Source organism: Alligator mississippiensis, chromosome 10 (genome assembly GCF_030867095.1).
Source record: "Alligator mississippiensis isolate rAllMis1 chromosome 10, rAllMis1, whole genome shotgun sequence".
NCBI lineage: Eukaryota > Metazoa > Chordata > Crocodylia > Alligatoridae > Alligator > Alligator mississippiensis.
In genome coordinates this window covers 33,668,400-33,685,471 of record NC_081833.1, presented here as the reverse complement: position 1 = coordinate 33,685,471, position 17,072 = coordinate 33,668,400, and the positions used below count along the sequence as shown (strand labels likewise).

The 17,072-nt window shown below is 47.4% G+C and overlaps 1 protein-coding gene across 1 annotated transcript in view; it reads right to left on the bottom strand.

Annotated features, from left to right (window-relative positions):
• AIFM3 (apoptosis inducing factor mitochondria associated 3) overlaps nucleotides 1-17,072 on the bottom strand; it is a 280,485-nt gene that overhangs the window by 146,782 nt on the left and 116,631 nt on the right. The window contains exon 4 of the mRNA XM_059713630.1: nucleotides 9,714-9,823. Coding sequence (XP_059569613.1) covers nucleotides 9,714-9,823 — 110 coding nt within the window. The remainder of the gene's footprint in view (nucleotides 1-9,713; nucleotides 9,824-17,072) is intronic.

Below are 17,072 nucleotides of genomic sequence, written 5' to 3'. Positions count from 1 at the left end.
CCAAGCACAGTTCTGCTCTGCTGGATTATTGCAGAGCAACCAGCTCTGCGATAGCCAGCCAGGGGGAGTGGGAGAGACTAGGAGTGCCTATTTTCCTTGTAACCAGTTCTCTTTTCTCCTTAAGTAACAGGAGCCTTCTAGCTCTCTATTACAGGGGGTGTGATGCAGTATGTTGAGTAGCTAAACCACACACCCACCTACCCACTGTGATGAGCCACTGCTACCACACTGCACCAGGAAAGTTGGGGGTAGCTGTCTCACGCCAATCCCCTCCCATGGCTGGCACAGATTCACCTCCTAGTGATACCACAGTGCCAGGACTGCACAGATGCAGTGCCAACGGGAAGCCAGGCAGGGAAGGGAATGGATGCAGGGGGAGGAGTGGGACAGAGGAGTCTGCACGTTATGTGGCCCAGCCTGGACCTGGCTGTGGCAGAGCAGAGTGGGAAAGTGAAGCCCTCCCTCCTCAGGCTCCTGGCAATGGCTGGAAGGCTGGATAGGATCAACTGGCAGGCCAGATATGTCCCACAGGCCATATTTTGGCCTCCCCCTGCCTTGTCACTCCTCCCCCACTACCTGCAGTAGTGGGGAGGGATGAATTTAAGATGTTCCTCCAATAATTAGAGTCTGTACATGTATCATTTTGGAACCAAGAGTTCTAGTTTTTTGTATGTCTTTTTGTCTCAGACCAACACGGCTACCAAGTACACCCCTGACAAATTATAATAAATTTATAAATTTTTCATGTGTAGAATCTAATTTGGGAGGGTTGTCTTACATTCAAGGTCTTGTATTCAGGTAAATATATCATCTCAGTAGTCTTAAATGAATGCTGGGGCAAAATTACAGTGATTAAGATGTCTTGCTACAGAAAACATAAGTATGAAGCATGCTTCAGATCCATAGCTAAGCCTGCTCCCAGTCTACTCAGCTGTAAATGTAGGGAAGTCGAGAGTTGCCAGACATGACATTAAGCACATCTCTCCCTTCTAGACTGGAAGAAGGGGGCAGTGGGAATCATGGAGATTAGGTAACGGAGATCATGAAGATCACACCCCCCACTTACATGCCATAGGCTCTGAAAAGTGTCATGGTTTATCCATGTGAACCCAGAATAATGTTTGGTTTGGGTGGAACTTTGACTTTTGATTCAGAGACTGTTACATATAAATTGAAGATCCATCACAGGCCCAATCTGTTAGCGCCTCAAAGAAATGGCTCTCACCTGGTATGGAAGAATGACTGTCACTGATCCAGAGTGCTGGACATGAGGCTGCACCAGATTTTTCCCTCAATTGCACCTCTGCTTATTAGAATAAAACTTGAATTATCTTGACTTCTCATTTTTCATACAAAGGGAAAGATGATAGGAAATACAGGGCAGACTGCTTGTGTCTCAAGCAGCTGGAAACCACTCCCTTTCTGTGGAGCAGTTTCTTACTTCCTGTCAGGGTTTCTGTATTTCAGAAACCACCACATTACAAGCCATCACATTACAAGCGAAAAACACCCAGGCCATTGCACAGAGAGAATCAGACAAGGAGGCAGACATAGGAAATGCAGCAGATTGGGCAGAGAATCTAGAGCTAAAGACCTCAAACTGACAGGCATAAAAGTAGGCATTGCCTGATCATTGGAGAAACTCTGGAGAGGGGAAAACATGGGAAACAAATACAAAAATGTCTGGCCCTGGGTTGCAAGGTTGTCCATATACATGATGGAGCTAGACCATTCTCAGCAGTGACAGGTGACAGAACCAGGAGTAATGGTCTCAAGTTGTAGCAAGGGAGGTTTAGGTTGGATATTAGGAAAAACTTTCACATTAGGAGGCTTTTGAAGCACTGGAACAAGTTACCTAGAGAGGTGGTGAAATCTTCATCCTTGGAGGTTTTTAAGGCCCAGCTTGACAAAACCCTGGCTGGAATGATCTAACTGTGTGCTGGTCCTGCTTTGAGCAGGGGGTTGGACTAGTTGACCTCCCGAGGTACCTTCCAACCCTAATCTTCTATGATTAGAAGATGTAACGTCTTTGGTATGTAGACACAAAGAGAGTAAAAGCCCTTCCTCAGTAAAGCAGGGAAAAGAGAAGAGGGACAGCTTAGTTTATCAGCAATTTTTCAGGGGAGGCATCCCTGAAAAAAGGATTCATAAGGGATGCAGCCTAGGGTGGGATTGTCTAGAGCAGGGGCAGGCAATTATTTTGGGTGGAGGGCTGCTTACTGAGTTTTGGCAAGCCATCAAGGGCTGCATGACAGGCAGCCAGGGGCAGATAAATATTAATTTTCTAAATTTTTTAGGGGCTGCGTGGGCCAGGTAGAATGGCCTGGTGGGCCACATTTTGCCCACCCCTGGTCTAAAGCAGTCAGTGATTCTCAAGCAGGGCACTGCCAGCTCTTTAGAAGGGTGCCATGAGGTGTGAGGAGATAAGCACAGGCTCAGGCTTGTTCCTGCCTGGCACTCCCCTACCCCCACTGCCTGGGGCATCTGGCATTGTAGTACATAAATTCGTTTTTGAAATGGGGTGCCTCTAAATTCACAAGAGTTATAGAAGGGTTCCTTGAGTCTAAAAAGGTTGAGAACCATAGGTCTAGAGAAGTGGTCAGCAACCTTTTAAGGCTGCAGGCTGGACTGACTCAGTTCAGCTCAGAGGCGGACAGGCTGGCAGGAGTCGCTACCAGCCACTACCAGAGCTTTTCCCTGAGATGGCAGGGGGAGAGCATTCATTTGTGCTTTTTCCCATGGCAGCAGGAAGAGAATAAATGCTGCAGGAGCCCCCCACCCCACCCCACCCCACCCCCCACTGCCAAATGCTGCTGAAGCCCCCTGTCTGTGGGTTAGAACAGACCAAGCCTGCAGGCCGTAGGTAGCTGACCTCTGGTCTAAAACAAGCTTCCCTATTGTGTCTAGGAGCCATGAGTTTGAAGCAATTCTGCATCTGCCATGAGAAAAAAAGAGCAAAGATAGTCAGGGAAAGTGTCTTTAAATGAAATCAGACTAAGGCTCTTGAAAAAACAATCCAGTTCTGGAATTTCCCTCTAGGTGTTGCAGGAGGTGAACTCTTTAAAGGCTGAATGTCAATTGTGGCAGAAAAAAACTGCTTTTTGTTTAGAGGATGTGGCAGTTTCTGAATAGGCCTCTGACTTGAGTACTGTCAAAAAATTCTCTGTCTTTAGGAGAAGGTGGGCACATTTACACATGCAATTAAATGCACCTGCATTTTCTGCACAGAAAATTCAGGCACATTTAACTGCAGTCCTGCACACAGTTGAACACATGCCCGTGGGGAGCAAATTTGCTCCTGACAGAAGCAGTTCAGTCCAGGACCTTCCTGGATTTTGGGAAGCCCTTAGTTCCTAAATAAATGACCGTGTCTCTGCTTGTTACTGAAATATGAATACAGCATGTTTTAAGTGCTGACTTTTTCTGTTTCCCCCAGTGGCCTTGGGATGCCCCCTCTGTCTGCTCTTTTTTCTACAGATGTAACTGTTTCTCTTGGTTCAATATGTTGAACTGTCTTGAAAATTGCTTACCTTGAAAATCCTGTAATGGTTGCTTTTTATGTAAGTTATGGTGAATAAATCATTAAAAGTTACTTACGTAAATGACAAATCTCTCTCCTTTTCTTTTGTCTCTGCTATCATCAATTGCAATTCTTTTTGAAACAGGAGCGAAGGTCCTTTAACCAGTACTGGGCAACCCAAGAAATCCCCAAGTGGCAACAGCATGGCATGGGTGGGGGGCAGGGATAGAATAAGATTCCTTGGGGCTCAGTGTCAAGAGGAGCTGTTATGCCAATGCAGCAACTGCCTGGGGGAACCCTGGGGATACCCTGAAACCAGCACCCAAGCAGGGATGACAAATGAGGCATCAAACCGCTGGGGTGTACCCCCGTTGGCAGTGCTGAGGGGTGGCAAAGCATGCAGGGGCAACTTGCCAAGCAGCTAACATTGTAGGGACACCATGGGACACCCTACATTGGTGAGAAAGAAAGATTGGCTAGCGCTGAGAGAGAGAAGTCTGTTTTTGTGCTTTCAAACGGGCACTTGGCAAAAGGTTGGTGGTCGGGAAGTTGGGTCTTTTTTGCCTTTCAAGTGTTGGCAAGGGTTTGCTGGCTTGCCATGGCTGCGTGCACCCATAGGTGAGCTAAGCTGAGCTTTCCATGTACTGGGGACTATGGGGGTGGCCAGGGGAGCCCCAAGGTCCGAGGAGGCAAGATGACCCTGGTGTGGGGTCCTGGGAAAAGGAAACCCCAGCCAGCAACACGGGGAGGATGAACAAGGCAAGGAGGGAAGACCCTCAGTTGCTAGAGAGGCTACAGGTTTGTGGAAAGACCCTCAGTTGCTAGAGAGGCTACAGGTTTGTGGACCCCGATGACACCTGTGGGAGCACAGAATCTCAGGCTGGGTGGGAGAACCAGGGAGGAACCCCTTAACAGGCATCATGAGCATGGGTGTTACTGAGGGTGACAGCCACCTTGAGACATTTTCACAAAGTATTCCTTGGACTTTTTGTGCCTTTTGCTCAGAGCATTTCTCACCTCAAAGGACTTTAATGAATGGTCACTGATCACCGGCCATTACCCCTTTAGAAAGACAAGGCAGGACACCCTACATAAATTAGCATAAAGTTTGCATAATACCACCATGCCACACAAGAACCGAATACCTACCCATCCACCCACAGAACTACCCACCCACACCATGGCTTCCAACACAGTAGAAGCTCAAGGTGGACAGTTTAGCCAAACTGCCCCCAAACACCAAATTCACCTTGTGAACAGAATACATTCACCACTGCCTCTGTCATGGTCACCCACTCCTCCACCTGTAGTCATTCAAAGAATGGTAGTGCTGATGCCACCCACAGTGGTTATAGGTAATAGCCCCACAGTGTACATGGTCCTCCCCCACTTTGCCAGCACTGCACCAGTCTGAATCCTCCAACCACCAGCCGCTGTTTCAGGTCTAATACCAAGAGGCAGAGTGCTGGACATTGGTAAGTTTCCCAGTTGTGGAAATTTTTCAAGTCTTAAAACCCACTGATTTTTGGTTAAGATTTCGGACTCAGCTAAGTGCTGAATGTCATTTCCCAGCTAATTGCTGAATGTTATTTCCCCCTCACAGCTGTTCCTCACCCATCAATGTGTGGTACAGAGACAGAGACTACAGAACAATACTATCAATCAGGACAGTGATTGATCAGGTATTTTATATTAAAGCATTGTGGAAATCTCAATTATGCCATAAACTAGGGTGAAAAAGAAAACAAATTTTCTTTCTTCCTTTCTTTCACAGAAAGCAGCACACTACTACTGAGGTGGCATTGTCATGATTTGCACTTTATTTTTCAAAGAAGTGAAGAATGATGATATCAAGTTATTGGATGTGGGACTATTTTGGGAGGATGACCATTGTTGTTTGTTTGTTGTAACATAAATTCTGCAAATAAAAAAGTTTTGGTACTGTACAGTTGAGTGCACTCTGCAAATCAGAACATCCTTGGGTACTGGTGTGATGGTGCAGTGCAAGAGGATTGTAAGAGGTGCAGGCAGGTGAGGGCGATGTGGGCCACAGGGGTTGCATAAGTGTGTGGGCCAGCTGGGGTTGGGTGCACCCGTAGGGGTGCCTAGCTTCATCACAAACATGGAGAACACAATAGACAATAGAGCAAAGACAACTGTTTTCCCACAAAATAATTTAATTACAGGAAATTTAATTAAGAAAAAAATTGGTGTTCAGGGTCTTGTGATGCACTCAGCTCTGGGGTGTAACAGCCACATATAACAGCCCCAAGCCCCCCAGAGAGCACCAGTGGGGTGGGGCCCTGACTCTCCTCTCTCCATAGTGTCATGGCACAAGCACGTGCGGGGCTGGTGGCAGGCTGGGTTGAGACAGTTCTCGAATTGGAACTGCAGATATTTTAGAAGAAATATTTCCAATTACTGCATGCCTAGAAGCAGGGTGGGGGTGGTGGGTGAGGGTCTTCTTTCCTGCTGGGACCTTGGTGGCCCCCTGGCCACCCCCTCAAGTCTCCCCGGTGTTGTGTGCTTCCTCTAATAGTGCCCTGAAGTAGTGATCTGTGAATGTGTGCACTTTACAGAGCAGTAATTGCAAGTGCAGAAAATTTAGAAACAATATTTCCATTTATCACGTGCCTAGAAGTGGGGTGGGGGAAAAGACCTAGACATATCTAGAAATAGATATGTGGCTGGGAAAGTGGAGATCAGGAAGACCTACATCACTGGGGAAATGGCTCCATAAAAAAGAGAGAACACAGTAGACTGTAATAATGTTTCACTGATGGGGTGAATGTAAATAGGCCACTCATTTACATGATCTGAGGATATGGCATATGGCAGTGTGAATATAGTGCCTGTAAGAGAAGCAGAACTGGAAGTCAGCACAGTAGAATACAACAACAATTATATTGTACTGTACATTACAATTTACTAACAGGAAAAGGTTTCAGTCCAACAAAAAATAGTTGTAATTAACCCGATTCTTCAAGCAGGAGATGAACTGCCCAACACATAATAAGAAACATTTTGATCCTTTCCACTTGCTGTGCAATAGCCACATTACAACAGAAATTACATGGATTTCTCAGTGAACCCAGGTGGCATCTGGTGGACAAGTCATGTCAGAACTGGAAAATGGCAATTTTAGCTGTGTGTGCGAATACACGTCACAAAACTATCACAATAGAAATAATCCTGCTGAAGCAATTGGCCATGCTAGAAATCAAACATGTCAGAGGGGGTCTAATTTACCATGATAAATCAAAATCTACCATGATAAAAAGATGTCAAGATATACTTTCAAACGTGACTAACCTAGCAAAATGGTGATTTTTGGTGCCATTTTGTGACATGTTTTCAACCAACACTGTGGCGGAGCACCAGTGGGGTGCTTGCCACTTTTAGGGCTATTACAGGCGCAGGGGAAGCCTGTTTTTCTGAGCAGCAGGGAAAAGCCTTCCCTGCTAAACATTGTAAAGTGCTCTGCCACTTTAAGATCTGGATCAGGCAGCAGGCAGGTGCGGCTCAGTCCTGACCAGTGGCCATCTTAAGCCCTAGGCCAGCAGGGCTGGAGGCAGCAGTTTGCTGCCAGACACCAAGGAAGCAACACCTCCTGAAGGAGCTGCTGCTCTGAGAACAGAGAGGAGGTAAGGGCAGGAGCTATGGGGGATGGCTTGTAGGCTTCTGGTCCTGGGCATGGCCTAAAACTGCACCCTGCCAGGATAGGGAGGCCTGGTGGTCCTGCCTGTGGCAGGTAAATGCCAGGTTTGAGGACCATCCCGGTGAAAGGCAGATTGGGGTGCCTAAAACCCTGTCCCCACCATCCGGTGGGTTACATGATAACAACCAAGGGGGTAATGGGGCCAGGGATGTCCATATGGGACACCTGAGCCCTTCGGGGTGCAAGACCCCAAAGGGGCATAGTGAAGGCCAGGTAAGATTTGAGAAGTGCCTGAGCCTCAAGGGGTGGAAGGCCCCATGACAGGAGCAGTTGAGGCCCTGGAGAGAGGGCGTGAGTTGTGGGCCAGGCATGCTGATGAGGAGCACCTGAGTCTGCGGGGGTGTTAGACCCCAGAGTATGGGGTGCAGTAGAGAGTGGCCGTGGTGAAGCCCTGGGAGTGGGGCACAAGTTGGGGCCTTGTAGGCAGGGGCTTGAGTGGAGGTCCTGCTGGCATGGGGGCCTGAGTTAGGTCCAGATAAGCCTTCAGGCACCTGAGGCCACAGGTGGGCTGGAGGCCGATTGGAGGGTGGCAGAGGAGGAGCTACAAGGAGAACAAGGGGGCAAGCCATCAGCCCCTTGATGGAGAGCAGCTAGGGGGAGTTACCTGGCTATGAGACCAGAGGCGGAGTCAGCACAGCATTTTTTAACTGCCCAGTGTTCGCTCGGATGAAGGTAGCAGGAGATGCCCAAAAGGCCGCGGGCTTGCTGGCCGGAGAGTGAAATGTAGCAAGCCTGTGGACCCTCTGGGTGAGGGCAGAGTGAATGTGGTCCCCAGGAGAGAAGGGGCGGTACAAGCGAGGCCCAGGAAGGGCAGGATGAAAGAGACCAGGTGAGAGCAAGAGGCCTCTGCGAGAGGGAGGTGGTATGAGTGTGGCCCTAGCAGAGCAGAGTGAAAGAGATTCAATGCTATGATGAGTTGGGCCCAGCCTCAGGCTGGAGCTTAGCACAGCTGTAAGCAACATCTGCAAGGCATGGGGTTGTAGGAGCATTTACTTTTGGCCCCTAGACATCAGGGCCTTCAAAGGGCAGCCTCCCACCTAGCAATGAATTACTTAACAGCAAGGCATGGCAGGAGAGAGTGGCAGGTGGTGTGCCCAGAAACAGTGGGAGACTAGCACTGTGGTGATGTGGGCTATCCCCAACCAGTATTAGAAATATCAGTCATTGACATTAGTAGCCATAACAGGGAGCAAAAGTTTTTAAGCCAGATGAACAGCTTTGCAAGGAACAGAATTGTTGACACAGCAGCATGGTCTTTATGTAACAGTGCAGCCTGCTGAAAAGACTCTGCTGAATGCACTAAACAGTTCCACCAAGTTCCTTGGTACTAGGAGACACATCTACAAGTGCGCTAGTATGCACTAGTTACTGTGCATTAAGTTTAGTACCTGTAATAACAGGTACTAGATGTGCAGTAACTGGTGCTGCTGTGCAGTAGCGCTGGCACGTATCTTTTTAGTCATGCTAATGTACAGTAGACTAGATCTATTGCACATTAGCATGGCTTTTGCTGTGACACACTAATGTGCAGTAGAATTAGCCTACTGTGCATTTAGCATCTCATGTAGACATGCCCAGGAAATTATACATTAGTTCCCTGAAGATCATCTCTGGCACAACCCAACTGCTTCTGCACTAGCCAGACCCATTTCCCAATACTCTCTCAGTTTGAGATACAAAAAGTAATATAAAGCGGCACCAGCACCTTGTAACTCTCTTGTAAACTGTTTGAAGTGTTTTATACCTCTCCACGTTACTACACAGAAGAATGAAGACCACGAATATGGAACATTCTCCATGAGCTACATACCACATTTAGTCTTCATGCATAATGCTACTAACATTTGTTCTCTTAACAGAAAAAATTGCAGGAGCTCAGAAAGCCCTCCACATTACTCATTACTTCTGAGCTGCTGCAGTTAGTGAAGATTTTTAAGGTATAGGAGCTTGAAATATCATAACAGAATCTGAACTTCAAGGCAACTTTTTAACCCATTACAGATTAGAAATAAAACTAAGAGAATTCCATGAATATCCTCACAAAAGCCAAACTTTACTCATAAATGCAACTGCACTGACACTATCTTTCATAAGAAGGAAGGAGGTATAACTCGCACATTAAATACAAAATAGTACCCAATATTAATGACTTTAGCTACTCCATGACGGTTATATATATATATTCTTAAAACCTCATTTAAAGATATTTCACCCAGAGTTTTATTGCGTTAGCTAGTAAGTGAACCATTAGGAAAATAAATGGACTCCGAATACTCTACAGAAGACAGCCTGGTCCCTCTAGTTATTTGTAAATGTATGCTGACTTCCATAGTAAGAAGATGTCTCTACAGAACTGAAAACTAGGCATTGCAAAAAAGACATCCCAAGGGGCTCACGCGTATTCATGCAAGTCCATGTTTTTTGTTAATATTTGATTTACTTACCTAATCTTACCTAGAATCATAACAGACTAACCTTTTACAAGTGGGGCTCCATAGTGAGGGCATTTGTGTCCCATTGCATAATATTCTCCATTCTCCTTTATCAACAGAGCCTTCCCACAGCCCAGGTCAACTTCTCGCATCCTAGGGATAAAGAACATGAGAAATACAGCAACTGAGCTAGCAGCAGGGATCCCAGTTTTCTCTGTCAAAAATTCCAGCATTCTCTAATTAAACCCCCCCATAGCTGTGTTTTTTTGCCATTAAAATGAAACGCCACTAATATATAGGTATCAGCTGAACACTATGTTTTATTGATATATTTACAATTTGGAAGCTTGCCAGTGCCTCAATCATTATAATAAAATACATTCTAAATACCTATATATTTTTAATTTGGGTTTTTTTTATCATGGAAAACTCAAAACTCCCTCTGCCCCCTTCACTCACCAAGACATGGGTCCAGCTGCAGCGGTCCCCCAGCTACTTCATGGTGCTGAGCAGCCCTGATATGCTGGTACCCCTCATTCCCAAGCCACAGCCCCCCCAACCCTGCTGGTGCCCCTCACTCCCAACCTGCAACCCCCCATCCCTCTCAGTGCCCTTTACTCCCAAGCCAGTTTTCCACCTCCTTTAGCCCTGCTAGTGCCTCTCACTCCCAACCTGCTGTCTCCTGCAGGCCCAAGTCCCTCAGTCTTTGGGGTGTGGGAGTGTATGCAGGGCAGGGGGGAATGCCCAACAATATGCAATATCATAGGCACTATGTTGGGGAGGCATGGGGGAGCATGTCCCCCCCCCCCAGATTTCTGCACCTACAGCAGGGCATGGGCCTGCAGCTTGACTGGACTGACACCGAGCAGGAGCCGCCTCCTTGGCCCAACAGGCAAGACCCAGTGCAGGATGGTGGAGAGGGGTGGTTAGACGCATTGCTGCTGCCATTGACTCTGTGAGCCCTACACCATCTGTGCCACCATGGCAGGGAGTGCCTTACCTTAGTTGCCATGGCAGTGTGGCTGGCATGAGGCTTGAAGGGCAGTGACAGCAAGTCTCGCTGCCCCACTTCACCCTTTCATGCTGGGTCCTGCCTGCTAGATCAGAGAGGCAGCTTCTGCCTGGTGCTAGTCTGGCCAGGCTGCGGCCTTGTGCCTTGTTGCAGGCACAGAAATTTTGGGGGGGAACATGTACCCCACACCTTACCTCTGGTATCTGACCCTTCCCTGGGAGTACGCACAGCAATAGGGAGCCAGCCCCACACCCCCAGATGAGCCTCCCATGGCTCCATCCTGCCCCCTGGTTGGGTCCTGTGGCTGCACATTCCCACCTCAGCCCCAGGTGCAGAGCATCGACCTAGCTGGAAAGCACCACCAACCCCAGCCACCAACAGTGCCCCACTTCCTCCCTCAGCATGTGGGCTTGGCGCAAGCCACCACTTCAATCTTCCCACAAATCATGCCCCTCCTCCCCAGGTTGCCTATGCCCCTCCATAGATTTACCTCCAGGGAGTTGCTCTCCACCACACTGCTTGGTTGCCACATGCATGTGTGCATGTGCACATGCATGTGGCACCCCCAGCTTGTGATCACCCTCGTCCCACTCCTCTCAGCCCCAAGCAGCCCCTTGCAGGCTGGAACTCTGCCAACCTGCAAGGGGAAATCTGCAGTTTCCCACATTTTTCCCTTTGAAGGGGAAAAACGCACATTTTTCCCCACAGCAAACAAAAAAGCCGGATCCCTTTTTATCAGGTGGCAATGAGATGTGCCTAGGGTTTTTGATTAAAATAAAAATAAAGAATTCTTCCTCCCTCACCATGGGGGCCTCAATCTCCCCTCCCCACCCACACCCCTTCCCTCCCCACCTGCCAGATGCTGCCCTCCAAGCTGCTGGGCTGCATTCCTGGCCGTGTCCATGCTGTGGCTGCACGCATGCACGTGGCATTTATTGGCAACATTAATCAGCCAAAAAAAGCTGATACCAATATGGTTATAGTTCTTTGGCTATCACAAAGAACTGTTGCCACAGCTCTTTTTACTGGAAGATCAACAGTAAGGGTTGCGTTTTTTTTCAAAAAGGACAGAACTGGGAGAAAAGGTGGTGATGCTGCCCTCTATGTTAATAAACATATACACTGTTTTCCTGGTTCAGGAGGAAAGTGACAGAGCACAATGCATGTGTGTGAAAATGAAAGGAAAAAGATGCAGCACTGATGTAATGGTGGTGATTTTATTATTGGCCGCCAAATCAGGAAGAGGTAGATGAGGCATTTTTGAAGGAGGTGAGAAATCTATCCAAAAGCTGTAGGATGGTACTGATGGGAGACTTGAATCTTCCAGCAGATATCTGGAACAAACAAACAATACAGCCAAACATAATGGCGAGCCAATTCTTAACTTTTATGCAGGACAACTTTCTGTGCCAGAAGTCTGAGGATAGAACTAGAGGATCGTGTCCTGGATCTTGTCCTGACCAACAGGGAAGACCTTGTGGAAGATGTAAAAGTGATGGGCAACTTAGTAGGAAGTGAGTACAGTGCAACTGAACTCCAGATCCTGAGATGGGGAAAAGCATAAGATCAGCAAAATTGAGCCAGGGTGGAGCAGCCCCAGCTGGCAGGAAGTTGTAGGGGACGAGAAAGGATCAGTCCGCCGGCCTAAGGCTGCTTCCCCAGCTCAACATGCTGTGGAGGGGCTGGCTGGGGCACAAGGTGATGACTCTGAAACATGCTGAGGTGGGGTCTATTCACAAAAGTTAAAATACAAAATACTAACTGTATAGTTGCTAACTGCATAGTGCAAGAGGATGCAAGTTCACAGCTAGGCCATCTGAGAAGAAATAATGAGGTATCACTTTCCGCTTATCTTACTATATTTATAATGATTTTAAGCAGGCTCCTAGTTGTCTGGTATGTAACTGTATGAAATGTCTATCCTTGATTAATTAGTATGGTAAATATTTCTTTTCAATTAACTTGTGTATATGTGTAGGAAGAGACAAAGACATTCTCCATATGTGATAAAAGTAAAATCAGGAGGAGACGCCTTTTTTGCCATTTCCTCCCGATTTACCTTGTTTTGCCTAGTGGTTCCCTGGATCTTTTAAGAAAACTCCCAAAAACCTTGCATTGCCCCCGGTTGATATCAGTGTCTTGTTACATTCCAAACTTAGTAGAAATGAATAACCTCTTGTCACTGAGGAAGGCAATTCATTCATATTGGAACTTTCTGATAACCAATAACGAGCAGTTTGATTAACAGGATTTTCCTGTCGGTTACTGCTTGGGACTCTCTCTTGATTTATGCAGCTACAGGAATGCTTTGAAGATGCTGGACTAAGGTTATAAGACAGACGTGAAACAGCTAACAGTGCATGCTTCAAGAGTGAGAAATCTCTCTCCGAGACAAACTACTGCTGTGCAGCACAGCTTACTCGAGAAATTGAAGAGAAATAGACCACCTTTTAATCTCCTGTTTGGTGAGAACGAGACTCGAGGGGAATGCCTCCAGATCTAAGGTTGAGGAGGACCGGGTTAGAGTGCTTCTGGAGGGGCTGGACATGTTCAAATCAGCAGGTCTGGATGCTCTCCACCCCAGGGTGTTGAGGGAGTTAGCGGGGGTTATTTCAGGGTCCTTGGCATGGCTTTACGAGCGCTCGTGGTGCTCAGGCCAGGTGCCAGATGATTGGAAGATAGCCAATGTGGTCCCCATCTTTAAAAAAGGGAGGAGGGAGGACCCGGGCAACTATAGGCCCATCAGTCTTACCTCAATCCTGGGGAAACTCTTTGAGAAGATCATCAAGGAGCACATCTGTGATGGGCTGGCATCAGGGATGATACTCAAGGGCAACCAGCATGGTTTCATTAGGGCCAGGTCATGTCGAACCAACCCGATTGCCTTTTACGATCAGGTCACAAAAACATTGGATGCAGGTGTCGCCAGGGATTTGGTTTTTCTGGACTTCAGCAAGGCCTTTGACACTGTCTCCCACCCCATCCTCATTAAAAAACTAGGTGACTGTGGCATTGATGCCTACACGGTCAGATGGATTGTGAATTGGCTGAAGGGTCGTACTCAGAGGGTAGTGGTGGACGGGTCATATTCGACCTGGGGGGAAGTGGGCAGCGGAGTCCCCCAGGGCTCGGTCCTTAGGCCCGTGCTGTTCAATTTTTTTATCAGCGATTTGGACGACAGGGTGAAAAGCAACCTGTTCAAATTTGCTGATGAAACCAAAATTTGGGGTGAGGTGGGCACGTTAGCAGGGAGGGAAAGACTGCAGCAAGACCTGGATAGGTTGCAGGGGTGGGCTAATGAAAACAGGATGTGTTTCAATACTGACAAGTGCAGGGTGCTGCACTTGGGCAGTAGTAATCAGCAGCACACTTATAAGATGGGAAACTCCCTTCTTGAGAGCACGGAGGCAGAAAAGGATCTTGGAGTCATCATTGACTCCAAGATGAACACGGGCCGACAATGCGAGGTCACGGTCGACAGGCCTAACCGGACCTTATCGTGCATCCACAGGTGCATCTCAAGTAGGGCCAAGGAGGTGATTCTCCTCCTCTACATGACACTGGTCAGGCCACAGCTGGAGTACTGTGTCCAGTTCTGGGCACCCCACTTCAAGAGGGATGTGGACAGCATTGAGAGGGTCCAGAGGAGGGCCACCCGCATTATCCGGGGACAGCAGGGCAGACCTTACAATGAGAGGCTACGGGACCTGAACCTGTTCAGCCTTCACAAGAGAAGGCTGAGGGGGGACCTGGTGACCATCTATAAACTCAATAGGGGGGACCAGAAGGGTTTGGGGGAGACCTTGTTTCCCCTAGTGCCCCCCGGGATAACAAGGAACAACGGCCACAAGTTGTTCGAGAGTAGGTTTAGATTAGACATCCGTAAGAACTACTTCACAGTTAGGGCGGCTAGGATCTGGAACCAACTTCCAAGGGAAGTGGTGCTGGCTCCTACCCTGGGGGTCTTTAAGAAGTGGCTTGATGCCTACCTGGCTGGGGTCACTTGAGCCCAGTTTTCCTCCTGCCCATGCAGGGGGTCAGACTTGAAGATCTACAAGGTCCCTTCTGACCCTACTTCTATGATTCTATGAGAAATCATCACCTTATAGCTAATTACTGGACTTCGCTTTGGTTTGGGCTCGTTTAACTTTGAACACTTGTAGTAAATAAAGCCTGTCACTTATCAAACAAGGTATTGTGTCAATCCTCTGATACTAGTCCAGGACCCTATGTTTTTATTTGCTAACACAAAGATGCTTTAGTGTGGGGGCTAGGTGGCAGGCAGCCCTTGCACTGAATCGGTCTTCTGCCGCAGTCAGTCTCTCCAGCATCTACATGTGCATTGCTGCAGTTTTTTACTCCACAGCAGGATGGTACTTGTGCAGAGTAAATCAGTTTACTCCAGTCTAATAGGGACACGCATGTATTGAATGGATTGAATCACTGTCCATGATTCAGGCCAAATCCAAATCGAATAGGGCCTGTTTCGCATAGCCCTGCTTCTCACCACTTGTATACCATAGGCCATAAAACTTCCCCCAATTTTTTGCTGTTTGAACATCTTTTTCAGAACATCACATCTTGACTTAGCATTATCCTGTAATGAATAATCCACTTCAACTCTGGAAAAAAATTACAAAATTAAAAAAATTTTAAAACCCAGTTCCCTGCTAATAAGATTCTTGGATAGGTAACAGGAATATTGAGGAGTAGGAAGCTATAGTACCAGTGTACTTTGCATTGGCATGACTGTTGCTGGGACATTGTCCAATTCTGGAACCCGCAAGTCAAGGAGGAAGTTGAAAAACTGGAGAGGGTTCAGAAAAGATCTATGTAAATGCTTTAAAGGATAGGAAAACATGATTTAGATTGAAAGACTCAAGAAGTTCAATATATTTAGCTATCAAATAGAAATTTGAGGGGTAAATTGATCATAGGCTATAAGTACGACATGGGGAACTGAAATTTATAGATTCACAGATGGTTAGGGCTGGACGGGACCTCATGAGAACATTGGGTCCAGCCCCCCTGCTCTGGGCAGGAAAGACTGCTGGGGTCAAATAACCCCAGCAAGGCATGCGTCCAGTCTCCTTTTGAAGATCTCCAGGGTAGGTGCCTGCACCACCCCTGCTTGTAGTCTATTCCAGAGTCTGGTTACATGAACCATGAAGAAGTTTTTCTTTATATCCAGTCTGAAACCCTCTTCTAGGAGTTTATGACCATTTCTCCTCATTTCCCCCTGGGGCACTTTGGTGAATAGTTGTTTGCCTACCCCTGATGCTCTCCCCTGATATATTTGTAAGCTGCCACCAAATCACGCCCCCCCACCCCCCAAAGACTTCTCTTTTCTAGACTGAACAGTTCCGTATCTGTCAGCTTCTCCTTGTACGGCTTGCTCTTTATGTCTCTAATCATGCATGTGGCTCTTCTCTGGACTTTCTCAAGCTTCTCCACATCCTTCTTGAAGTGTGGCATCCAGAACTGGATTCAGTACTCCAGCTGCGGCCTCACCAATGCCAAGTAGAGCAGGAGAATAACTTCGTTAGTTTTGCTTGAGATATATCAGTTGACATGCCAGCGTATTGTTTGCTCTGCTAACTGTAGCATCACACTGGTGGCTCATATTCATTTTATGGTCAATTATGACCCCCCAGGTCCCTTTCGGATGTGGTGCTAGCTAGCATAGGACCACTGAGCCTGTAAGTTTGTTGCAGATTTTTCCTCCCCAGATGGAGCACTTTACACTTCTCAGGGTTGAACTGCATCTGGTTCTGGTCCACACATCTAACTAATCTGTCTAGGACCTCTTGGATTGTCAGCTTACCCTGACGCGTAGCCACACTTCTCCACAGCTTAGTGTCATCAGCAAACTTTGCCCATGTGCTTTTCACCCCCACATCCAGATCATTGATGAAGATGTTGAAAAGGACTGGTCCAAGTACTGAACCCTGGCTCTCTTCCACCAGGTCGACACAGATCCGTCTATTAGTACTCTTTGGGTCCAACCCTTCCAGTTTCCCACCCATCTGACTGTTGAATTGTTGAGCCCATAGTCCCCTAGTTTTACCTTGAGAGCCTCCTGGGACATTAAGTCACAGGCCTTCCTAAAGTCCAAGTAAATGATGTTGACCTCATCTCCTTTATTCAGGTGGTGAGTAACCTGGTCATAGAAGGAGATGAGGTTAGTCAGACATTACCTACTCACGACAAAACCGTGCTGGCTGTTGTTCAGAATTTTGCCTTCTACTAGCTTATTGCATGTGGACTCCTTGAGAAATTTTTCAAGGATTTCTTCCGGGATTGAGGTCAGGCTGATCAGCCTGTAGTTCACAGGGTCCTTTCTCCTCCACTTCTTGAAGATGGGCACAACATTAGCCCTCTTCTAGTCTT